The following is a 26,753-nucleotide window of genomic DNA, read 5'->3' on the forward strand; positions in this document are numbered from 1 at the left end:
CAGCAGTTTTAAAACAAACTGAATCTAAAAATTTGACATACAGTAATATCATACAGTAACTAGCAATTTCACAGCAATTCAATCAACAAAACTAATAGTGTGGAAAATTAAAGGAATAAATAAATAAATAAATAAACAAACACCGATTACATGTTTCATTGCCTGAAGCTTTCCATCTAAAAAAAGAAGTTAAGGCAGGGACTAGAGGCCGGCCTTGACAACCAAATTTACCAGGAGGTAATCCGTTCTTGTCAGTGTACAAAGAGCTACAGGCTTATTCCTCTCATCTCATTTCAACACTGGCACAATTTTCATAATCATCTTGAAGTCAGTTCTTTGTATAGATTAAGAAGAAGAAAAACAAATCACAGAGAGGGGAGAAACAATTGTTTATGCAAAGAGGTCATAAAGTTTGAGCATTCATAAATATGTTTTCTTAGAAAGGATGGTTCCCTGCTTGAAAGAAAAGGGTGAACACAGTTCAACACCTGAAATGAACAGGGATTTGATTTTTATGTAAACTTAAATGTTATATATTTCTATGAGAGTTAGTTTATGCAGACAAAGAGTATACAACTTACATTAGGTCTGGTCTAAAGTGATGTAATATTGCACAAAAGGATAAACCATTTCTCCACGATGTAGTAAAATTGGTGATTTTCACTCCCCTATAGTTTTTCGTAACTTCTTTGCACCACACAAGCAGTGACTGACTAGCGTTTGGCTTTCTCCCCAAAACAGGACTTGGTATTGGGCTTGGCTGAAAGAAGAGGAAAAAAAAAAAAAAAAAAAAAAAAAAAGAATTAACATTAATTGACCTAACTAGATGATCTGTATCCTTTGATGTGAGTTTAGGTCCTTCACAGCTGTCAGTTTACAATGACTGTAACTTGCAAAAGACACAAATCGCAAGTTATTATCTCCAGTCATTGCCCTTGGCACTTGTCTCCAAAGGATGTAGATATACGGGATTCCAGATCAACATAGGAGAACAGGCCAAGAATTGTACCAGTGGAAACACCCGTGCTTAAATACCTAAGGCATAGACCTGCACAGCCCAATATACACACCCTTGAAAAGATTTCCCAAAATGCAGCCATGGAAAAGCATCCCCACAAGCCCTTTCACTTTTAATGAAGCTAACACTGTGACTAGATCAAAAGCCAGGCATAGCAGGGGCAGAGTTTACCACAAGTTGCGATCTACCATTGCGATGTGGGGATCAAAGTCACTGTGCCTGAGACACATGATTAACGCATTCATCTCATATAGACTCCAGCATAAAGTTTATGGCTGCGCTCTTCCTGTTTAAGGACACGACTGAAGAAAGGTAATTACGGCATGGCGTTTCTAAACAGCCACTTCCAACCATACCCAAAGAGCTTCCTCTTCAAGGCTTTAGTTTTTCTACATGGAAAAAGCGATTTTCAGCCACAAATTGTTATCAGAGGATAGTTTCTAACAAGTATCATTAGCTAATAATGACCGTATCCCAAAACGGTAGATACTTTTGGTAACACTTTTGTTAGCACAAACCAAGAATTAAAGTGGAATCAAATATTTCAGGCATTTGGCATTTGTCAGACTGCCCGCTGTTTCTCAAGTTCAGCAGAGAACATACTGAGTGCAGCTGATGTTTTCAAGAAATACACACTCATTTCATTAGAAAAATACTATCACTTTAAAAATTTCTTATATGTAATTAAACAGAATTTGACTGACATAAATCCAAAATCCAAATTATAGGGAAAGAACTGAGCCCACTTGTTTGTTCAATGTAATATAATTAAAAATATATATAAACAACAAACATGTTGTTTATGCACCTTATACCTATAGAGTTCCCAAATTAAGGGAAAAATAGAGCAAGTAATTTACTATATCACAGCCACTTAAGTTTAACAAGTAAATCCTTTTGGCCATATTCCCTATTTGTGAAAGACCAACGATGCCCCCACTTGACTGAAGTATGTCAGTGCTAAGCAATTAGCTGCTAGCTACAACTGATTTATGTTTTCACTGCTTCTGGGGAAGAAAAAGTACAGAACCAGGAAAGTAATTTTTCATTTACCGTGACAGTCAGCCCTAAAAAGTTGTTTTATAAACACACCTACCTCATTATCAGATAGGAGCACTGCCAACTCATTTAGAAAGTGCAATGTACACCTTGTTGAGATTTTTTCAAAATACCAGATCATATGTACAAAAGAACTTGGTAGAAGTGTGGGGTTTGTTTTGTTTGTTTTTTTTTTTTAATCCTGTCGATGATTCAAATCAGCATGAACTAATCTGTTAATGATGAGACAAATATCTCTAAATACACCAAATTAACATCTTGACAGGGATATACAAAATAGGGCAGAAAAAGCAGCAATAAATGATAAACTTTTTCACCATGCAGCAGATTTTAATCAGAGAAACAAATATCACTTAGGAGCTGCAGACAGTTACTCCAGATTCAGAGTAAGATGAGGTGTAAAAAAAACCCCCTTTTTTTCTTTTTGTAAAAAAACTAAGATCAGGTTGTTTTTTTGTTTTTTGGTTTTTTTTTTACAACTTAAAGCAAAATCCAGTAACTAACCACTGATCCCAAATTTGAGGTACTACATTACTTAAAATATATTTGCTATCTAAATTATATATATGAAAATAACACTGCTGGGAGCACTATCAATAAGTGGAAAAAATATATTTTAACACATTTTCAAACCACAGAGCTACTTCTTCCAATCATAGCACGCTACTGACCAGATATATTAAACGTCAACTATAAAGTCTTAATACTTGTTGCTGAAACTCTCTACAGAAATGTTAAATGTTTCAGTCACCACCTAAACACTTCCTGGAAAACTATGAAATGGCCTTAGGCAATATTACCATTCAAATGCCTTAATTACACATCTAACAAACTGAAGATGTAACTGATTTTAAAACTAGGTTTCACAAAAGGACATCCAAAGCTACTAAATCAATTTGCATTTTATTTACAACTTATCAATTTTTAAAAATCCATATTACAATTCCTTGAAAATCTATCCTTAAGATGAAGCTTTTCTTTCCACGTTTGTCCTTTCACTTATTTTTGATTTTCTAGAAGTATTTTATCCAGAATATGCAAGATTTAGCATATGCATAATGTACTTATACAGTTTTCTCTTCTCTAGATGATAAAGCAGAAGTTATATATGGCTTTCTTTCCAGACTTAGTACTCAAAAATTTTTTTATAAAGTTGAAGTTAATATTATGATAATATTATGCTCCTATTCACCACCTGAGTCAAAGTTTTCATTATTTAATCTAGGATAGCATTCAACTCAAGACACACTGGAGATATTTGAATAATGGCCACATCGTACATGAACGCTTGACATCCCTTCAGAAGAGTTAATAAAAGTTAGCTTTGATTTTTGGTAAAATATCACTATGAAAAATATTTTCTTTCAATACCTGTAGATTGTACAAATTAGTTATAGGTTCAGTGCAAAACACAATTACTACCAAGCGTCTATTTCTAGTCTATATTTGTTCTACGAGACTGGTGGGAACTGATCAATTGAAATTAAAATTTAATTAGCTCTTTCTTACATAAATCTCTTAAGCACTGATTAGACAATTCTTCTAAACCACATGGCAGCCATGACTTGGCTTTTTGAGTTCAAAAGCCGAAGTCTATGAGAACCTGTGTAGAAATATCACTAAAAAGTATGAGATATCCACAAGACTGCCAAATCTGCTTGCTGATCGCCAGGTTACTGAATCTAATTCAACTGATTTTTATTTGTTTGTGAATTAACTGCACAGCAAGTGCAGATGTTCCCGAGCTGGTCCCTCACATGCTAGCTCAGATCTAGATGCAGCATCATGTGTGTGGAGTTATCAGTTGGAGTCAGCACTAGCTTCTGGATATCTTTGTTTCACAGCCATTGAAGTCTCTTTATTCTTCTTTTACAGTTCTGGAAGCTTAATTAATAAGATTTATAGTGTATGTATTTTTCCTCTTGGGAGATTATCCCATCAGACCATTACTGGTTAACAAGAGGACAACAGCTTTAAATGTTAGGGTGCATCCCTGCATTTCAAAATATTTAAACAATTATCTTGCTCCTCTCAGGAACGCAACACCAGGTGCACTCATGGTTTGCAAAGTGGGAGTTCAGCTGCATCTCTGACACACATAGGCCAATGCTCAGAAGAAAATCAAGATGTGAACTTGTGATGGGAACACAGGGCTATGAACCAAGCTCTCATATAAGAAGCAGGAAGCATCCAGATGAATATCATAGGGACTCAGCATAGGCAACTCTCAAGAGGTCATTGACAGGTTGCATGGGGATAGAGTTTAAAGAGAGCAAGAGGCAGTGTTGAAGGTTGGAAGAGAAAGATGCAGAGAGGAGTAAGAAAAATGAAAGTACATAATGGCTGTGGGAATCTGGGTGGAAGACTTAGGTGGTTTGAGTTTTATATTAATAAACACAACTCCCCAAAAAGGAAAGGAGTTCAGAGAACAACCCACGAATTAACAGTAGGAGGAGAGGAAGCAGAGATTGAGATAGGGCTGAAAGTCAGAATAGGGAAGACCTACAAACAATCAACAAACAAGTTATGTTCCTCAAGAAGCAAGCATAGGCAATGGTCTCTTAATTATCTGACTGAGCAAAATAAAAGGGATTTTCCCTTATCCCTATCAAAACTATAATGTTGTCTAGGCTCACTGAAAATTGCGAAGCCCTTAAAGTAAATGAAAGTTACACACAACTAGGTGAGACAAAGCGTGCAGCTAGAGGCAGAAAGTTTGGGAAACTCAGCTGAACTGTATGCTCTGAAAAATAGTATAAAACGTGAATATAAACAGACATCCAAATATATTTCAGCCAAAAAGATAATTTTATATCATCATGGTGATACTCTTGAGTTTTAATTTTTAAACATCACAGGGCTCTATCTATAGGAATTGCTTAGCCTGGGAGTATTGAGTTGAACATGGATCATAGCATAGAATTTATGCCTTTGGCAAGGTCTGTATGTGTCCAATATGAATTTAATTTTGTTTATGTCCAAGCTGTGGAACAGTCTGGACATAAGTCAAAAGCTGATTTTTAAGTAGTATCAGGATTAACTAGAATATGTAAATAAAGTCTGCAAACATAGAATATAACTGCTTTCTGTTTTATTCCAAAAGTAGAAAACACATCCTTGTGACACAGCGGTGCTGAGATGTCCTTTATTTAGGCTAGTTAGTTATTTTTTGAGTAGCAAGTCACCATAACATTATGATGGCTTCAGTGACGTAACAAAATACAAGTAAGTAGCATTGCTTTTTGCTTCCGGTAAGGAAAGTGCATGCGTGTATTAGAAAATATGCATTGCCCAGAAAGAAACGTTAGGAGTTCTGCTATCCTGTTACTCTGATACACAAAATTATCAGTTTAGGAGTACATTATTTAACTTTGTTGCTCTATTTGCATAGGATAGTGTATGATTACACAAAAGTCTCTAGTCTCCCCTGCCCCTAAAAATTATGGGGATCTGGAAACCCAGCTGCCTGGTATGACTTAGAGATTGACTGAATTTGTTTCTTATATATTATTAATAGCAAGTATTTAGGTAACTTCCAGGTCTCTTCAGCATCAGACATCTTTAAACTTTGCCTTCCTCACTCTTCTGATTGTGTGTCTACAGCTAAAGTAGATAGGCAACAAAATACGAACTTTTATCTTAGAAGGCTTAGGCATAAGTTTTTAATTGCTTATTATTTTACAGGCTCAATTTTGGAACAACCAAACCCGTCCATGTTCAACCACAACCTTAACATTTAGATCTGCCCAAACTGTCATGATGCTCTCATGTTTGAACATGGCAAGATTTGCAAGGTAAGGAGGAAGGTGTAGTCCTTGGGATATGCCTCAAGTTAGTTGTCAGTTATACTGGTAAAATTATTTCATTCTAAAGGGTTTTCAGTTGCCCATTACATATTTTTATGGCCATGAGACTGGAAAGAGCTTTTCCAGACTATGCCTGGGAAAAGAAAGAAAAGCATCAAGGGTACATACATGCTACCTAAATGCCAGGATATGGAACAAACATATCTTTCTAGGTAACAATAATAGTGGACTCTCCCAAACTGGGAAGAAAAGGTAAGCAAGCAAAGCTGCCTGGATATCCTGCTCTCCTCCTCCCCAGCTTTCCAAATCACACCCATTTGCAAAAGGCACTTGCTCACAGCACTGCAGAGTGACATGCTGGGGAATCAAAACATTTCCTACAAGGTTTAATCAATCCTGCTTTTGCCTCTCAAAATAATTTGAGGGGTGGGGTGGACTAGCGTTTTCAGTGTGTTTTCGCTTTACTACTTGGAGATGGACAGACAATGTGGTCTCGTGTCATAATGATGCTGTGTTTAACTGAGTATTTTGGACTCAAGGGAGAACTGATGAAGATAACAGCTGCCATCAAGAAGCATACATAACGCAAGACCCCATTACCCCTCTCCAAGACAGACACAGCTTCCTACTGTTTGCCACTCTCCCTTACTGACTCACATTGAAACTTAACTGGTTTGTGCTGTACGTGGCTGAATTACATACACAATGGTTATCCTTCAACCATTATCCATCACTTCTGGTCCCAGCCTGTAAGGTTTAGCAAGTCTCTTGTGCTTGAGTTAGTTTCATCCACATAACTCTCACTTTTCCTACCCCACAAACACAGTGGTGTTTTTATTCTAATCATCACTACCCATTTCTATTCACAATGAGCTTACCTATCTCACTGCTCAAGGTAAAAAGCTGTTGCTCATTATTTCTTATTATCCTTAACTTGCAGCACATGAAATTCAGCTTCATTTAAGCAGCATGATGGGACTTTCCCGTGATCTCCAACATGATAGCCATCACACAGTATCAGGCACTCTGCAATGGGTGAATGAATATACTGACATAATTACAGAGACTCACGACAAACAGGGAAACCGTCCGCATTAAATAACTTGCCTGAGCCAGTAAGTGAACTGACTATCACAAGAACTCAAAGATGATACCTAATGTAAATCTTCTGTATGCATCCACAGCATCCCACCACAGCTGCCACACTCCTGACTCCAGGGGCAGGTGAGAGTGCTCAGAATAACCAAAAAAACAACTTCCAGGCTTGGACAAGCTAAGATGAAGTCTAAGACCTGGCCACCCTGAAGACAGGAACACATCATTCATAGCCTCAAACACCATTCTGGGTAGCTAGCTAGTATCACGCACCAGTTCTATGTCATGAGGTCTGTCCAGGTTGCCTGTGGCATTCACTCAGCATAACAAAGAAACCAAGCTCTGTTAAACACCTGCCAGCTCCTACAGAAAAATAAAATGGCAGCTCTGCAGACAGCTGCCTCTTCTATTACAGGGTTTGGATGCTTCTACTTCAAGCACTGAGGAAGTAGTCCAGCAGAAAATCATGCTATGTAGTCATACAATGGAAATGTGTATGTTTATGCAACCTACAGGCATACAGTGCACAATGCCGGGAGAGGGAGAGGTAAGAGAGCCTACCTTAAGTCTGGCAATTCATAACTGCTAAGTATTTTGTAATTTTTGTAATTATCTGGTAGCCTCCTTTCAGCTCTTACTTTGTCTAGCAGTGGAGTAACTTTTTTGTAGCAGTCGTTTAGGGGTTTGATTTATTTTTCACAGTTGGGGATTAAAAGGATAAAAACCCCCAAGTATTCAGTAGCTGAACTCCAAACCTTCAGAACCAGAAGCCACAACACATCAACTACTGGACAATTTCCTCACTTGGGCAACAGGACACAAAGCCTGTCTGCTCATGGGAATTAATTAAGAACAAGACAGACTGTTTGTTTCAAGATGACTACCTTCCCCTGTGGATGTTCTTAACAGAGAATAACAGTACTGCACAGGAGTGAGTGTAGCTACCTCATCAGGTTGGGAAGCCCTAAATTTATTAGCTAATGGCAAGGAGAAGATTATGTTAATGAGCTGGCAAAGGAGAAAAAAAATCTGACACAACATAATGAACTGGATATTTATGTGCAAGTAATTTCACCTGATGGTCAGTATGGCCATAAAAAAAAAGTCACAGTGAGCTCCTTCTCAGATTCAACTAGTATAAAAGGATTGGCTGAGTCTCATCTAAGCTTCTCTTCCCTGAGGTCGCATAATCTTTGTCTTGAATTACATGTTTTCAATTAAAAAAAAAAACAAAAACCAAAAAACAAAACAAAACAAAAACAACAGGAAAAGGTATATAATTCATATCATTAAGCAGAAGCAAACGCTGAGCTCATTCTCTGATGATCACATATATCTGTAATGTAACAGTATGAGTAGGTCACGCACAGGGATGGGGCCTCATTTTCCTGCTCTCAGAAGACAGGCCATTTCCTTGTGTCCACCTTCATTTCCCCCGCCGCCCTGGTGGCACCATGGGCTGAAGACTCCGCTCCCGTGTAATCTGTGCTGGAAGCCCAGATGAGCTACCAGGATGCTGCCAGTTCACAGTCCCTGGCTTTCTGCCACAACGGGAACATTCAGGGTTTTGGGCAGGTTGCCAGAATTAAGCAACTTAAACCACAGATGAGAAATAGCAATTTTCAAAGCTTTTAACTTTGTTAAATGTGAACTGAACTAGCAAAAGCACCTCCCTGGGCCCAAGGCTATCTCTGCCACATTTCAAAGGCCTGCAGCAAACAATGGAAGTGTTAGAGCTTGTCAGAAAAGGTCACAAGAACCTCTTCTAAAAGAAAGCACAAGGCAAACTAAAAATGAGAGTCCCTGCCAATTCTTCCTAAAAACAGTGAACTCTTGTTGCTTTTGCAGGAATGTCTTTTGACATTAGTCATTAAATAAATGCAAGACATTCTCCCACTCTTCTGAACATTTCAACAGACGTTGTTTTTTCAGGCAACCTTCTGATGTTGTCTCATGAAGGTGACATTGCTCCATAGAATTTTATAGATACCTGTTTTGTAAATCCACTGCATCATTTATATTCATGCACAGCCATAGGCAGATCTGTGGAAGTATTAATCTTTGCCTATGAGAAATCTTTGTTTTAAATACTTGTAGAAAGAACACAGAGGCCAGATTTGGACAGGTATTGCACTAACAAAGGAAAACAATCTCTGTGTGTGGAGGGTCTTAGAGTACTTGGTATTTTTAAGCCTGGTAAATGACAAAACCTGATGTGGTGCCTCTGAAGGCCACAGTACATCTCTTAACTGAGGGTGGAAATAAAATAAGCATATTCCACAATCCTGCATGGGGTGTTGGTGTCCATGAGCTTACATCAGGCATAAAGATGGCTATTCTCAGGAAAGCTCCTTAAGATAGCTACAGTTAAATGATAATTTAATGAAAACAAGTAACTTTTAGCCTTGATAAACTACTGCATTGGCAGCCCACTCTATGCAAATGATCACAAGATGGTGATTAATAAATATATTGCTTCACCACTCAGTGGTAAGGAGGAGCTATCTGTAGATGATGGGGAGACATCTGAAATGCTTCATACCTTTCTTTTTTCATCTGTCTGTTCTACAAGTCAGATGCAAGTTGGAGACTAGCTTTACTAATGCTGGGTACAAAAAGGTCAGATTTCAGCCAGCTGTGAAAACAGCTTAAATAAACCAGATGCTTTCAGATCAGTTGAACATATTTAATGTAATCCTATGGTACTGGGAGAATCAATAAGAAACAATATCCAAAATTAATGGTCAGTTTGAATACTTGAAGATAGATATTAGAAGAGCGGGAAATGACTACATTCCCTTATAGTCTTTAAAAGCGTAAAACAGACAATTCAGAAGAAAGCAGACAAGCTAATGAAAAAGAGGTGGAAGAAATAACTAAACTGCTTCTTAACATGTGAAAGTTAAAAGGAAACAAGCAACAAACACTAATTTGTCATCAACAAATCATGACAACCAGTCCAAGTTCCTTCTATAAGAAGGAAGCAGGCAGGGGAGGGGAGAAGCAGCCGATAATATATTATGATTGTAGCTAATCTCTTTTCATTGTCTCTCAAGATGTTCTCATAAGGAAGCACAGAAAATGGACCTTAATGAGATTTGTACAGCACAGGTGCAAGAGACGCTGGAAAACTATATCCAAGACTAGTTTTAAATGTTTATTGGAATTACACATTAAAAGGGGTTCTGCAAGAGTATTTCATGCATTCAGTGTTGAAAGTCTGAATTAGGAAGGTGGATGATACCCTTACACATGAAGCTGGGATGGACATCAAATGTGCTAGAAGAACTGCAATCATATAAAAATGAGAAAAGGTCTGAAAAAAACAGGATGAAATTCAATAGGTACAAGTGCAACATAGGAAGGAGTAATCATTTACATAAAGGCAGGATGAGGAAGAACTGGTTAGGTAACAGTTCTTCACAAAAGGATGTGGGGGAAACAGTCTATTCAAGCTGAACATAAGTCAACAACATCAGGTTGGTGTGAAAAAGACAAACATCATACTGAGATGTACAGACAGGACTAAAACTTGCAAGACATGTATTGCCTCTCCCATTCCACTCAGCATCAATAAAACTGCAGCAGAAATTTTATGCTCAGTTTTTCCTGATGTGGAGTGTAAGGAAAATGAGCCCAAAGAAAGATCAAGTTAAAAAACCCCAAACAACCAAAACACGAAGAAAGCTGGAGCAAATGTAGGTAATTTATGTTAAGAAAAAATGATAAAGGAACATAGTAAGTCTTCAAGCCTGTAAAATTCTAAAGAAAATCCTTTGTCCCCCATGCCAGTGTCTACCAAAATAAAGTTACAGCTTTAATTGCAACAGGTCAGACATTAGGAGGAACAATCTATAAAGACAGTATAATGAAGCACTTGGACTGCCTTGGAAAGCCATGGAAGCTTCATTATTGGAGGTCATTAACAACAGGGTGAAGAAATCCTTCACTCTGTAAAGCTGAGGAGGACCGAGTGATATTTTAAGATGTGCTTCAGACCTATCTTCTCTGTGTTTCTTAACTCCAGGTCCTACAGAGAAAGGACACAGCCTGCTACCATCAGCAAGCAGGAGCCTGGCAGAGCTCCCATCTGCTCTCCGGCAGCAGGGGAAGCAAGCAAAAAACCCTCATTTCCCACCAAGCAACACCTCACATGGCCTCTCAGTTCACACCACCCACTAAATAAACTTACTTCCCACCTTAAAAATTAAGTCTAGCATGAGGGTCCCAATATTATTTGTTTCATAAGCACCTCATGCAGCCATTCACCTGTGTTAATCAGATTTCCTTGCAAAGCATAGTATATTTTGCTTTCTTCCTGGCACATAGCTATCTGAATACACAGAAAGTTCAATAACCACTAACACAACTCTCCAAATGAATAACTGTACAGAGTATGTCTTTTCTAGTTGTTTAGGAGACTGGCTATCAAAGATGTATAAGCCCACCACTCCAACTGCTTCTCATGAACACTAGCAGAGAGGAAGGCGCTCTCCCATTCAGCGCATCTTCACAGAAAGTCACAAAGCCACTTTAAAATCTAGGATACATTAGAAAGCTTCTTTCATCTGCAAGGTAAGAGTTCAGGTCAAATCCTGGACAACCATCACAAAAAAATAAAACACCTGATTACAGTTGGGTGAAATTAGGTATTTAAGCAAACAGTAAGACACAAGCAACACTAGTAACCAAATCAACTGGATTGAGCTCTCAGTCCCAGCAGAGATGTCATAAGTTGAGTGAACTGGGAAACAAGAATTACTTTAGGGTAGGGTTTATTTCTTTTATTTTTTATTTTTTTTTTTAAAGAAAAAACAAGGTGATAACGCTTTAAAAATGCTTCTAAACCAGAAACAGAATGCTTCACTCATGAACAACATATAAAACTAAGAAGTATTATTAAATGAAAACAAGTGAAAAGTTAAGGAATGACAGACTTGAATATTCTTGGTTTAGTTGCCCAACAGAACAAGTATTATTTAAGCAGTGTGAAGGCTGATTGCTATCTTTACCTCATTGAATATTACCTTATTCTGTGAATAGCCCCCATGGAATAACAACCACTACTCGAGGTTTCAATGGCTTAATGAACATAACAAGACTGGCACAATCTGGAGCTTAATTTGTATGCAGTTTGAATAATTTTGCTTTATTAGTTTCATTTCAAAATAGAAATACATGTAAAAGTAGCAGCAATTTGAGTGCCACTTGGCTTAACATATATTTTTCCAGGAATTCTTAACACTATCCAAATTTGCTAAATGCTAGGACTTGTGCAGCTAAAAGGACAAATACACGTTAAATGAAAATATCCTTTTTGTTTTATAATATGTAATTAACACAAGCTTTTCTAACTTCAACACTGGCAAATCTATCCTCTTGAAAAATACACATAATTTTCATGCTACAAATTAAATTTGGTGTGGTTATGCTTTTAGCACTCAACAAGTAAAAGCTTGTAAATGAAAAGCTGAAGCATAAAGGTATGGCAAGTCTCATTGAAGAAATCAAAATCTTTGGGAAAGAGGAATTCTCTCTTGCAGAAATCAAGAAAAGCTGCTAATAATTAAATGCTGCTTTTGATTAACACTTTATGCTACATGTTTACCTTGAAAGTCCCTATTTAAGCAGATCATGATATAAAACTCATCAAATCACTGTATTTCATTCCCTTATGATGCCTGGTTAATAACTAGACAACAGTTGGAAACTGTCAAAATATTTTACAGCTCAATTGTAATTACCATCCAAGTCTAAGCATGCAGTAATTGGGCGTTAGCCATGTTCTAGGGGTATTACAGCAAGACACAGCAGTCAGTTCTGTGTTTCGTTTTTTACATGTGTGAAACTCATGATCCCCAGGATCTACTTCATAAAATTTTGAATTAAATATTAGTACATTGTCTGCAGAAATAACTTTCTTTTCCTTAATACAATATAGTCTTTACAACAACATTTTAAAAATTAGCTTAACATCTGAAACTACAGGATTTGTTCAGCAGCTTTTTTTTTTTTCCTAGTTTAAATTCCTAAAGTAAACAAAAATATATTGTCAGGTAAATAAAAACAAAAGCTTTTGAGAAAAATATTACATGGTATATATTGTAATATTAAAAGCTGTGAGACAAACTGCTGATTTTTACTTCAAGGAACAAATTTTGCAGATCATAAACAGAGAAAATATTCCAAGCTGCTGAGAGAGAAGAAAAGTGCTGGTACGATATGGTAACATAAAGAATTTGAAAGGGTTCTTAGCATGTACTATTATATATGTAACGCACGTAATACTCATGAGTATTGTATGCAGATGATAGCCTGATAGGTTTTCCTGAACAAATAACTCTATAGGGGCTTCTGATTGTTTAGAGTTGGTATTTCTAAGGCAGTATCAGAGATACAGAGTCATGATTCACTGGTCTTTCAACACTATTTGAATCATTAATCCATGCATTAACCGTCACTAACTCCTGAGTGACAAGACAGACATCACTGGATCCCTAATACATTACCATCCAATGCATTAAAATCCTTAAGAGACATTAAGCCTTTGAGCTGACAGGCTATAAATGGAAGGAAGTGTTACATTTTAAGTGTCCTCTGGACCTAATTTACATGGTTGGGTTAAATAAAATTAACTCTTGAAAGAAAGGCTCTCAACTGGTCCCAAGCTGATACAATGATTAACATGCTTCTGGTGTGACCTGGTTGTGATTCCAAATATTCATCTGCAGACAGGACCAGGAAACACCTAGATGGAAAGATTGCACCAGGAGACTTCAGTCTTCCAACCAGTAGTACCAGAAACCAACCAGTACTATTAGAAAGGGCTCTGGTGGAAAGTATGGATCACTCTCCCTTGGGTTGGGGGCTGAGATAAGATTTATCAAAGAATCCGAAAGAGCTATAAGGGAGAAAAACTCAGCCAGCACAAATGCAGAAAACACAGGCTCAAGCCTCATACATCATCTTTAACAAGTCTGATCATGTCCAGGTGTTGCAACATGTAGAGCACACAACTCAGTCTCCTGCAACACTTTTTACTGCATGAGCACCTCGGGATAGGTGGAGGAGGGAAAAGAAGGGAGCCTTCATTCCTACACAGGAATTTCCATGCTTTGGGAAGTGTAAATTAGAGCATTACTACTAGTCTGACAGTAAGTTTGCTAATAAATGTGTAGCAACATATCTAATTGCATAATGAGAGATTAAATGATTATGAGAATAAAGAGAAGATAAAGTGTACATACAGGAGAGCTCTGGTAACACAGCAAACTAGGCATAATTTCTAAACTTTGATAAATGTATAATAGCCAATGTATTTCATACTTTGTTGAAACCTCTGTAAATAAGCTTCCAGTAGAATCTACAGTTTGTTCTAATATTATTAGTTCCAAGTTACATTCACATAAAGATTTTTTTTTTACCGTATGTAAATACTTAAAAGCAATTTCTCAACAATTTTTGTTACCTCCTCTTTATAAAACCTTGGCAGTGTTAAGTGCTGCTACTGTTTCATAGCTTTTAAATCTCTTCTGCAAGTTGGCGGGGGAAGAGGAGGGCACTGTGCTCTCAAAGGAGGAGTTTAGGTAGGCAAGATCACTCTCCCAAAGACCTCTTCTGCAGCTGGTAGAGACAGGTTGTTCAGGAGACTCTTGTCTGACCTAGCTGCTCCACACTGGCCCTAGGGAATGATATCTCTGCCCACACATTCTGGAAAACTCCAGATCTCTCTTAGGTCCTAAATCAGACATGAGCAATACAGTTGCAACTAACTTCACTACAAAAAGAGATCAAAAGGGACACTCTTAGGGAATCCAAACCTACAACTCACAGCCAAAATCACCAACCAGTTTTCAAAAGAATTCTCTAATTTGAAAAGAACAAAACAGAAAATGAGACCATACTAGGATTTGACTTGCCTCTTACCCCATCTTCCACTCAATAAATACGGAAATATTCCATTTAATTTTTTTTTTTTTTTTTTTAATGCTAACCTATTTCTCAAATACTTCCCAAGCAGATATGCTTTTTTCAGCAGTATTCACATTGCCTGGCTGCAGCTCCACACAGAGCCCCTCACTCTTGCCAAAAGCAGCAGGGACAATGTTAAGGAGTTTAAGCATGTGAAACTGCTAACCTGGTCAGAAAGCAGACCCACTGCATGGCCTTTCTTTCTTCTTTTTCTTCTACACTGGCAGAGCAACTATCTTGGACACATTGAAAGTGATACAAGTGGTCATGAAGGGCAAATTATATGTCATCTGTACACAAAAATAATGCACAACACCCAAAATCTGAAGCAATGTATTTCATTTGTTTGGGGACCAGTCACAGTACTGGCTTTCTCTGAAGAAGGAACACACTGAAAGTGATTTTACATCAACCAAATATATGTCTGAGGAGACCAGAAACGGAAGAACATTTCAGCAACTTGGAGGCTCTCATTGGAATTATCGTCTGAGTATTATGTATACCTATGTCGCATTCTGGCTCTACACTTGAAAACAACAGTAAATGTGTAAATATAAAAAGATACTGTGCTAAAATAAAACCTAAGTTTAGTAGGCAAAACCCAAAACCTGTTTTTTGTAAAAGCCTAATATTGTTGCTAGAAATAAATGTAAAAATAGTTAAACGCATTTGCAGAGAAAACTCCTTCCCTAGAAACCCCTCAAAAACATGGTTTTTTCTTTCTTAAATAGTAATGTAATATTCCATTAGCATTTTAAGTACAATAGAAGAGTTGCAGTTACAGTTATAAGAATACGGGCACTGAAAAAATATTTGGTTTGCTATAGTTTTATACTTAAGCCTGTTGATAGGGTTCTGATCTACACACCCATGTCTCAAAACAAAGGATAAAGTCACATTATGTTACTGAGTCATTGCTGTCAATGAAAAAATCATGACAGACTACTTACCAACAGTACAGAATGCCATATGGGCACTTCAGAAATGTATCTGTTCTTCAGCATTAGTTTAAAGTGATAAAATCAAAGCTTTTATGGAGTTCTTGAGAGCACTTTGGCAACTTTATGAAAAGGAGTCACAGTGTTACTGAATATGGTTGAGTAATTAAGCAGATTCTAGGACAAAACACTTGAATCATAATCTGCTAAACCACCTATATCAAATTACTATCTGAATTCACTTTTTATAAACTTTGCACACAGATAACAAAGGCATATTTGTTATAGAGAAAGGTATATACATATATAATATAATGTGGTGTATACATACGTATATAGCTTTTTATAACCATACCACTATACTAAGATATAAGTTTGTATATACCTGTATACACACACAAAGAAAATATACACATACACACTGTGTATCTCTCTCTCTAAATATATAAAAAAACTGAGGTAATTTGAAACAACAGAAACACATTCTGACTATCTGCTTTGTAAGTAAAAATTATTTTTATTACACTCCAGAAGCATAAAACACAAGGCAGCTAATTGGAAAAAAAACGAAGAATACAAAAAGATAACACTATTTTTATCTATAATAATTTCAGATGGTGTAACATTTTACAATACTTTCAAAGCTTGATTGGCTGAGTGGAATTTCAAATATCTATTTGCATTGAAGTAAGCCAGGAAACATGACCCTTGCAAGGCTTTATTTAAGATTACAGATCCTTGTCTCAGAGGTGTTGATGAAATGAGGTAGAATGGAGATTTTGGCTGGCCCCCAAAGAAAAAGAGATTGTACTCTTATTCGTGGATCGTGCTTCAAAGATACAAAAGACAACTAAGGAACTAGAAACTGCTCTAACCTGCCCCAGTTCATACACACAGAAACCGGGATGAAAAGACTTCCCTGCTAAGGAACTTAATTCAGGAGCAACTAAAGGACTTCAACTTCCTGTTGCCTTCAGTGGACTCTGCATTAAGTCTCATGAACGTTTACAAAAAGCCAGGTGTCTAATAGCCACCATCCAACTGTTATTTCAAATTATAATTCTAAATTTTTGCTGTCATGAATATGACAGCCTTTCACATAATTGTGTATGCACAATCAATGCCAGCAGTTACGTACACATCTGTGTGCTTAAGGTCTGTCCCTACAATGACCCCACAGGGAAATAAAGACTACTTTCCACAGCCACAGTGGGCATGAATCCACACAATTCAAATAGCTGAGTCATGTGCTCTTGGTGTTAAAGATGCCAGGCATGCATATGAAGTTGTTCCTAGTCCCAAAATGAAGCATCACAGCATCTTCACTAAGGTAACAAAAATTACTAATGAAGCCTCCAGCACTCAGACCTGTGTTCTTCAAGATACTCAATCCCAGATTATAATTTTCTTTTTTTTTAAGTATCTGTTGAAGGACTCCTTTTTTTTGGGAATGGGAGACGTGTGTTACAACTACTGAGTTTACAGTGGCATGTCATTGGCTAGTGGGTGACCCACAGCTCGCCTCATCAAGTTCTGCTCTAAAGAAGTATGGGAAGAAGCAGGATAAGCTGTATTAGGAGATGTTTTGCCATGCTACATCCTCTGAATCCAAATGATTTTTCTACAGACACTGCTCTCTCAACAGTATAGCTCTCTAAAGTGTAACGTAGGCATTTAATCAGTGGGTGTTTAATCAAGCTCTTAAATATTACTGTTGAACTTCTAATATATTAAGCTTACCAATAATTTTCATAACGTTAACAATATTATTTCCTTAATTACTTGAGTTTCTAGCTAGCTCCTTTAAAGCCCTTTCACTGAGCTAGAGCACATGATTTCATTCACACTTTAAAAGCTTTTCCCATGCAGGCTTTTCAAAGCTGATTTGTCTGAATTATACATATGAACTATATTTAAAATCTGTGCATTATTCATTACTACAAACTATGAAGTATCATTTAGGGATTAACACAACTATCTACTAAACTGCAAAATAGCTCTTGTCAATAATGAAACCAAGTGAGTTTCAAAGAATTGGTTGTCTTTTAAAAAGGTAACCAAATACTTCCATGAAGTATAAATATATTTCTCTAAATCTACCAAGAAAAAAAACCCACATCCATGTCCTCTTTTTACCGAGATGAAAACAAATTCAGTATATCTAACAGACACCTAAAGTACAAAACTACTTAAGATACATCAGAGAGTTCTTGCTTTAAATATGTTTTCAACCTTTTTTCCCCCCCCTTTTTTCTAACAGTCTCTATCTACAGTGCTTGTACTGTATGCATTTGAGATACATCTACATGATTCCGCATAGGATAAATCAATTTAAAAAATATTAGCAGGATCTGAACTTTGTATTCAAATGGCTAATTCTCCAAAGAAACACCACCTCCCCTTTCCCTATATTCCTTTTATGTACTGTAAAATAACTCAGAAAAAAGGTGAATCTAAAATAGGTTACAACACACAAAACCCTCAGATAGCTCATATAGCGATAGTTGCAGAGAACAGATAGTTCTTCTGAAAGAATAGAAGAAAAATATTTAAAAGCAGGCAATGAGTCAAAAAAACACGCATGCAGCTTTACTTCAATAAAAACCGTGATCGCTCAGTTCCTTTGGATTGTTTTCTATTTATTTTCTTTTATACAGCTATTTTTTAAGGAAATTGTTGGTTTTTCCCCCCCCTTTTTTTGTCACCACAGACACTCCCTTTAGGCAACCGTGCATCAACAATCCTCCCACGTTCAAAGTCGGCTACATCTGTTGCTCTTTCCCATTGTTGAAAATTCCTGCCTTAATCCTATTTGACTTTATTCATGCAAAGGTCATCCTGAATTCAACAAATGGAGAAGCGATAGCAAGCACACTGTTGAACATGGCTAAAAAATGCTCTTGTAGAACATGCAGCTAGTGTGCCGGCACTATCTCAGAAGTACTTGGTTTATTATGCAGCTTCTAGTCCTCATAGCTCTGTTGCAATATGAATTGGCAACGTATTTCTTCCAGCAACTCAGGAATACAATTTCCTTCTAACTGGCTTGATTCCTTCTCCTTAAAAAGATTTGCACTTAACTTGTATTTTCTAGTGAGTATGCATACAACACACATATATAATATTTGACTGTTTCACATGCCCTAGGGCTTAGCTTCTGACACGTATGGCTTCCAGGTTTCTCCCAGTTTTTACTTCTCAGTATTATCTAGCTTCACAAATCTATTTAATTAACTAGCCCATCTAAAACTAATGGTGATCACTATTTTAAATAAATGAGGCAAAATTCTGCCTAAAAATACTTTTACAAAGCAGGGTAAAACACCTTGTTTTAGGGCTATCACCATACTGTTGACTTCCTCACAGAATTTTGGTTTTAGACTAATTTTTCTTCTTCAGGAACAACAACAAAAGAAGCATTCCAGTTCAGACCTCTAATTTATTTCTATGCTTGGTATCTGACAGATACCAAAGACAGATTTGCAGGAACAGTAAATTAGTAAGCAAACTGATGTTAACTATCAGACTGATTTCTGAAGGGAAGATAATTATTTTTGTAATATGTCCATAACTCATCATGACAGAAGTATAGGAATATTTATTAAGGTACACTTATTTCCAATTTGAGGTACTTGCCAACCATGATGAACCAAACCCACCCTTTAGGCAAGCAGAGAATCAGGGTATTGTTAGCCTCCTTCCTTCACAGAGTGCTTCGCAAGCGGCCACAGACAGCAGAGAGTGCACTCAAGACTTTAACTATCTAAACCAGACCCAATAAAGCTCAATGTAATAGCTAAAAGTTAAACGTTACAGTAACGTCAGCTTATTCAAATTGTGTTTAGCTCCTAGTTAGGTGCAAGGGAACACCGGAAAGAATCAAGTTTTCAATTTAAAAGCTGTCCAGTACTCTGCTTGTGTGGCTCTTGTTAAGAAGCCTGATAATAACGTGTAAAAACTCTACAGAAAAAAGATGGGTTTTATCAGGTTTTTATTGCAATGATTTTGAGGATTTTTGTTTTGATAGTAGTTTAAAAAAGGTCTTACAAGAGGAAAAGTGTTCCTTCTTTCTTCCACCTTTTAAAGAGCAAAGCTTGAACTAAACAGGAGTAATAGTCTGTGAAGCCAAGCATGCGAATCAAAGCCCTCCACGTCCTTTGAAAAGGTTAACATGAATGGCAGGCAGGTGGTTATCCTCCAGTACCTACACCAGGAGCCCACAGCCCCGCACTGTCTGCCTGCCTCCTCCCGGCTCCCTTCCGCCACAGGAGCAAAGGCAAATAACTTAAAGGAAATAAAATAAAAGGCCCTCATCACGGGTAAGGATTTTCAGATTACATATCCCAGAAGCTAGCCCAGATCTCACTTTGAGCTAACCTAATGCGGTTGTTTTTCAAACGCTTCAGCAGGCCACGGCTGCCTCGCCTGACCGGCAGTGTTTGTACCTAATCCGGCTTGTCCTCTGTGAGAGAAACTAAACAGTGCCATGAAAGCGTTGACATTTAGGTACCACAGCGCTCCAGAAGCTTTAATGCTCCTGGCAGCTTCTAACTTCTTCCTTGCATTTATGTACCTTTGGGACATTTAAAAGACAGATTTCAGGCAAATAACTTTGGCACCTTCATGAAGAGTCCAGTCCTCTCTGGATCCTGCAGAAATGGGTGCAAAAGATAAGGCAGAGCCCCGCTCACACTCCCTGCTCTCCCTCTGGAGATCCCCCACTGTCACTCTCCCCATCTCTATCTCTTCTGGGACTTCAAATATTCAATTCACCTCCTAATGTAGGAAGCTAGAGCTCAGAAAAAGCAGCGTGGGTATTCCCACCATCCAGAGCCCATCTCTCCTTTGACTTCAGCAGCCTTGAAGCAATTCCTGACTCAGGATGTAAGTCTTATTTGACCAATCTTGCACTTGTCAGTAAGACAGATGGTTGGGCACTCCATTCAAGGAAATTGAAAGGCTTATATAAAATAGTCACATATATATACATGGGAAACATTGAAGAAATTCTAGCATTAGTGTAATTTTTTGAATAAAATATGAAGTATTTTTCGTTACGGTTTGCCTACATGCAATGGTGCTGCCATTTTAATGATAGATAGCAACAGTATTCCCCTTTACTTCATCACACTATACACTCTATACCTCTTGGCTTTTCCAGTTTCCACCAGAAATGGATTTTCTTCTCATAGAATGGTGCACAGTTTTTAGACTTCCAAGATGAAGTAAAGCATACAAAAATACTGCCATTACAAATCTAAAGAGCATAGTTTTTCACAAGGAGTAATATTTTAAGGCGACAAATCTGAGACCTGTAATTTGTAAACATAAGATAAATATAAAAATATCAAAAGTGAGGCTTTGAGCGTCATAACACTGTTTAAATTAACCAAACCTTATTTGCACAGGCATTTTGCAGAAGTGCTAACTGGTGCAACCCAGAACTGCTGCAGGCACTGACAGTCTTTCATTTCATTTCAGCAGGAGTTACACTGCACCAATAGCACAGAAATACCTCAAAGAGCAGTTATGAAAATGGCAGAAGGAGGCAAGTATTTATCACCCTGCAAATTACGTATATTAATTTGCAATGAAAAAGATTTTTCTAGGACAGCCCTGGAGACCTGTTATCTGCATCCCCACTACTAACAAGGATCTTTAAGAAGAAACAGTCAAACACTTAAGTAGCAGCACTTAAAGTTGGCAAATCAAATGTTCAGAAGTTGCAATACTACAAAATTATGGTTACCTATTCAATGTTAATTAGTACCCTTTGTACACTCGCCTTATGCAAACTTTAAGTGTACTTCTTCCCGTAGAGTTCTTCCTCATGGAAAGCACTCAGCAAACAACTTCACTGAATGGGGCTACCCAGTATTTTTATTTTTCTGAATTATCACTCGTTTGTCCTCATGCCTCATCTGCTGCATACTCCCTGGACCTTGAACTAAATATGGTATCTTTAATCTCATCAAAGGGCTTTTCTACAGTGTTCATCTTCACGGTATTTTAATCTAGAAGACTAAACATTTAATCTTCCAGATATCCTTGTGAGGTAGTAGTCCCTTTAACCAAATTAAAATCGAGGTCCACAAAAAATCCAACTCAAAATTATTGGGAGCTGTTGCTTTTGAGTCCTCAGGCTGAGCCACCTAAGACCTGACCTTACTGAGAGCTGCTTGTTTTATGATACTTCATGTGTCACAAAACAGCACACACAGTTGCATGGCTCTTGAGTCAAGCCAATAGCTCTGCTAATTTATCATGGTTGTATCAAGCTGGGAACTTAAAAAACCCCACCACAGTCTAAAATCTGATTCAAAAGATTAGCTTAGCACCACATAATGAACTCATGACAGAGGAAAGGATAATATTCACTGCTCCTGGACAGCATTTGATTGCCTAATTTTAAGAGAAAGCAGAGTCTTTCCACTGGCCCTTATCTCAAACAGCTTACAACCTGGACTAGTTTCTAGCGTAACAATACATATGGTGCCGTCTGAGTGACGAGCTCTGCAGGAACACCTGCATGTGATGATGCATTTCTATCTAGATAACACTCTGGCTTCTTGCTGGGCATGCCTGCAAATGGGATAAGGTGAGAAGTGAGAGGCTGAGGTTGGAAGGAGCTCAAGCTCTGCCTCCAAACCTGTGCATAACTCCTGCTACAGGAACATGTGGGTAAACTGACTTACCTGGTTTTAAACCTACAATTCTGAAGGAAGCATCTCTCTTAGAGGTAATGTGACTATAGAACAGCATCTAAATCTTTTTGACAGCAGTTCAACTGTCTTGTTACTAGAAAATGGGCACAAAATACTTCAGTCAGAAGGGCAGAAAGCAGCAGATATAACAAGGAAGGGCTTGGTTTCATCTATACTCTTGATGTCTAAAAACCTCCACCTGTTGGCACGAATCATGGGAATAATATGAAGACCACAGACAACACCCTCCACCAATTTACATTCATAGAGCCACCTGCAAGGAGAAGGAGGGAATCAAGCAAGGCTGCAAAGAAACAAAGCACAGTACATTATTAATACTGACAACTGCTGCAGTAAAACCACAGGCAAAACAGCAATGTCCAACTAAGAAAGAATTTATCACTGGTAGCCTAAGGAGACCACTGGTAAGCAAAAACCTACTCATAAAAGCATGAGTATCAAACACATACATACAGCATCTGGCACACCCCTTTGGATCCTAATGGATAGTTAAGAAGTTGTCCCTTCTGCTGCTGTCTCTTGTGACTGCTCATGGATAGGTTATTGCATGTTATACACCACTTCTTGTACCAGTTTTCACAAAATGTCTAATTAAATAGGTAGAGCAAAGCAGGGGATCTCCATTTTGCTGAACAACTGTCCAATAACACTCCTACTCTATATCCATGTCTCCTATTCATGGTCAGTCATGCCTGCATGTTGAAGGGAGACATAACTTTTGAAACATCTTCCCATTTTTTTTCCTGTCCAATCATGGGTCTACTCTTTAGGTCACACACACAAGAGTCTGTAAATATTCAGGGACAATTAATCTCACCAACTTTAAATGACTATCAATTAGTCAGCCAAGTCTAACTCACTTAAGCTCTTTTACAGCCACGGGAAAGAACCAGACAGCTCTAGGAATAATGTATCTGAGGCAGTTGTGTGACTCAATCTCAGAAGGGGATCCATTTTATTAAGGGCCAGACCTGGGAACTCTTACTTACATAAGCAGTCAATAAAACTGCTTACTGTTCCTGCATATTAGTGATACACTAAATTTTCTCGAAAATATGCACTAGGGTTTGTTCTATTGTTTGTCCCGGTTTTGGTGCCACAGAGGGATGTAGTCATCTCCAATCATCATGGTTCCAAGATGAAAAGCAGACCGACAAAAACGAAAGCCTATTTTCCCCAGAAAGATGGAATTTGTACTTTTGCAAAAGTAACTTCTTAAAAGCCCATGCTTGCAGCTGGGTTTCAAATCCTCAGGCTGTACAATTTTAAGATTCCCTGACTTCAACAGTATTTTTTTTTTCTATAAATATGGCCTACAGGTAAGATGTTAAATAATTTTATTTTTAAAATTACTAGCATATATGCACATACATGTGTGCATGTATAGAAAACGCTTTTCCCCTTTACAGAGAAATTAGTGAACATTCTGGTCAATGAAAACAAATATAAGAAACAGTATCTAGAAGTTGCAATAATTAGCTATCTGATCATTTGCAATGATATACTGCATCCCTACGTCCACCTGCATAAACAATGACCTCTTCATTAACAAATCATTTTACTTTTACAAAACCAGTAAAAACAGAGAATATAAGGTTTTAATTTCCCTAAACTGAGAGAGTAACTACATTCAGTAGGTAGAAACTTAGGCGATTAAAGGTATTTTTCAAAAGAATGATTTTGTTACAAATATGAACAGAGGGAAATTTAAACCATAAAAGACATCTGAACATGAAATAGTGGTAGAAGAGTCAACTAAGGTTGCATTTTCAATTTTTCTGTTTCCTGGCAGTACTGCCCTAAGTACTACCAGATCATTAGAACCCACAGCTGCTGTGAACCACAAATACCCCAAACCAGCACACTGCCAACACACTAAGGATACGTTTTCCAGCTGAGTGATGACTGTGCTGCAACAGAAAGGGCCTGTCCTGCTGTATTCTCATGTCAGTGTTGTGTTCCTGGTACTCATGTAACTCACAGTCAGTACTGGTGCTGGCACTAAGTGGGGCAGGGAAGGGGGAGAACATGAGAAGTCAGGCTAGGGACTGAACTCAGCGCAGTAAATCCAAACCCTAAAGCATGCATTAGCTGAGGACAAGAGGAAGATATTCTTTAGCCCATACCTTCAGCAGAATGGAAAAATACTATACTTGCATTTGGAAGAGAAGAGTTTACTCCTTACTGTAACAACATATTCTGAGGTGGTTTTATGTCCAACCATAGGTTAATAGTAAGGAACACAGAAAAAGCACATAGCTAATCAAGTTGACAAACACCACTGAAAACTCATGCAAACAGTAGTAAGTATTGCAATAAAAAGGGAGCCTATTGTTTAACACTAGAAAATCTGCAAGTTCAGTGAATTGTCTGTGCTTCAATATGATTATCTCACTATCTCTCTGTTCACATTATGCGTGTAGCTTGTCTTCCTATTAAAAGATAAAATGTCTTAGGGCTGTATGCAAAGGCAGATTTTCTCAGAGTGCCTTATTTTTCAGAAATTCATAACGGTAGTTACCTTAAAATTCTATCCACTACTGTCCTGGTTCAGCTAGGATAGGGTTAAGTTTCCCCAGCAGAGAGAGAGGGGGAAGGGATCTCCAGCCAGGTTATTCATACCATGCTGGCGTCAGGTCCAGGGGCAGGAAACTTTGATTTTACTTTTTCTCTTTGGCTTTTTGGTGGCGGGACCCACGTGTCGGATTTCTTCCGTGACCATTTTGCGGTATTTCTCTGTATATTGTTTGTCTTGTTCACTGTTATTGATGTTTATTGTTGTTATCATTGCTACTGTTGTTGTTCAGACTGTTTTACCACACTGTTGTATTAAATTTCTCCTTATTTTACCCCGGGGTCTGTGCCTCACTGCCAGCCTGACCGGCTGAGGGTGGGGAGGGGCAACAACAACGTGCTCTCCGGTCCTGGCAGGGCTTAAACCTGCACAGCTTTAATTGGCGCCTAACGTGGGGCTGAAATAAGAATAAAAAGGGACAGACCCTGACCAGAGTGTGATAGAACAATCTGTTGGGTGTAATTTTTCTGTTTGTATTTGTATTTGTTTGATAAGAAAATGTTTGCAATGTTGGCCCATTTGCTTGCGTGGTGGGGCTGGATTATTCCTTATAGCCAGTGTACGATCCCTGTGGTGGCGTTTGTTATCGGTGGAAAATATATAAAGGGTCTTATGTTGTTATACAGGCTATTGAATGCTTATAATGCCTTTGTATTGCTGTGTGTGGGGTTGGGCTGGTACCTGTTTGCCGTTTGGGCTTTTGTTAGGGGTCTCACCCCCTCTGTGGGTGAGCCAGGGGAAGAGATCCTCTCGGCTTTGGGGTGGTTCAGCCCTCCTTGGAGCCTGCAGGCCAGTGTGATTGTGGCACAATGCTTTCTGAATGTCTGCCTGATTTCGGTTTTGGCCATGCGGTACTTCTCTAACAATAGCAGTGCCCGGAAACCTGCCCCGAGGTCAGATAATAGTGAGTGGCCAGGGGTGTGGGAAAAGATGGGCAAAGGCCTGAGTCGGTGGTCACCTCCAATGCTTTGGAATTTCACTCCTGAGCAAATGCAGAGCCCTGAGAAGCTGATGGAGTGCTTAGAAAGGGTGTGTTACCAAGCTGGCAAAACCCAGGAGACACAACTCGCTGCAATGTGTTGGGGGCTTGCCCATGCCTACCGTGTCCTCTTTAATACCACCCACTGCCCTCAAGGGGAAGAAAAGGCTACAGAATCTGAGAGTGAACTCACTGAAACTGCCTGTCCCCCCGGTCCAGATATTGAGCTAGTCTCAGTCGCCTCCACCAGCACAGCGACTTAGCCAGAGAGCCAGCCAGTGCCAGTGTCAGTCGCTCCAATACAGAAAACAAAATATACCAGAAAGTCAGTTCGCGGAGTGAGGGATGAGCCAAGCCCATCAGGGGAACAGGAGGAAGGACCAGAGGTGATCGTCTGATCTCTATCCCCGACTGAGCTGCGAGATATGCGGAGAGATTTCGGCCGCCTGGGAGGTGAGCAGATTTGCACCTGGCTGCTCCGATGCTGGGACAATGGAGCCAGTGCTTTTGAAATGGAGGGGAGAGAGGCCAAGCAGCTGGGATCTTTGGCCAAGGATGCTGGCACTGATAGGGAAATAGGGAAACAG

The 26,753-nt window shown here is 38.4% G+C and overlaps 1 protein-coding gene across 7 annotated transcripts in view; it reads right to left on the reverse strand.

Annotated features, from left to right (window-relative positions):
* Window positions 1–26,753, reverse strand: part of EHBP1 (EH domain binding protein 1) — a 231,646-nt gene that overhangs the window by 75,233 nt on the left and 129,660 nt on the right. For all 7 annotated transcript variants that reach the window (XM_026844922.1, XM_026844924.1, XM_026844923.1 and 4 more), the window contains one exon: window positions 582–760. In XM_026844922.1, the coding sequence (XP_026700723.1) occupies window positions 582–760 (179 nt within the window). The remainder of the gene's footprint in view (window positions 1–581; window positions 761–26,753) is intronic.

The sequence above is a fragment of the Athene cunicularia genome (genome assembly GCF_003259725.1).
Source record: "Athene cunicularia isolate RWA chromosome 3 unlocalized genomic scaffold, athCun1 chr3_part1, whole genome shotgun sequence".
Taxonomy (NCBI): domain Eukaryota; kingdom Metazoa; phylum Chordata; class Aves; order Strigiformes; family Strigidae; genus Athene; species Athene cunicularia.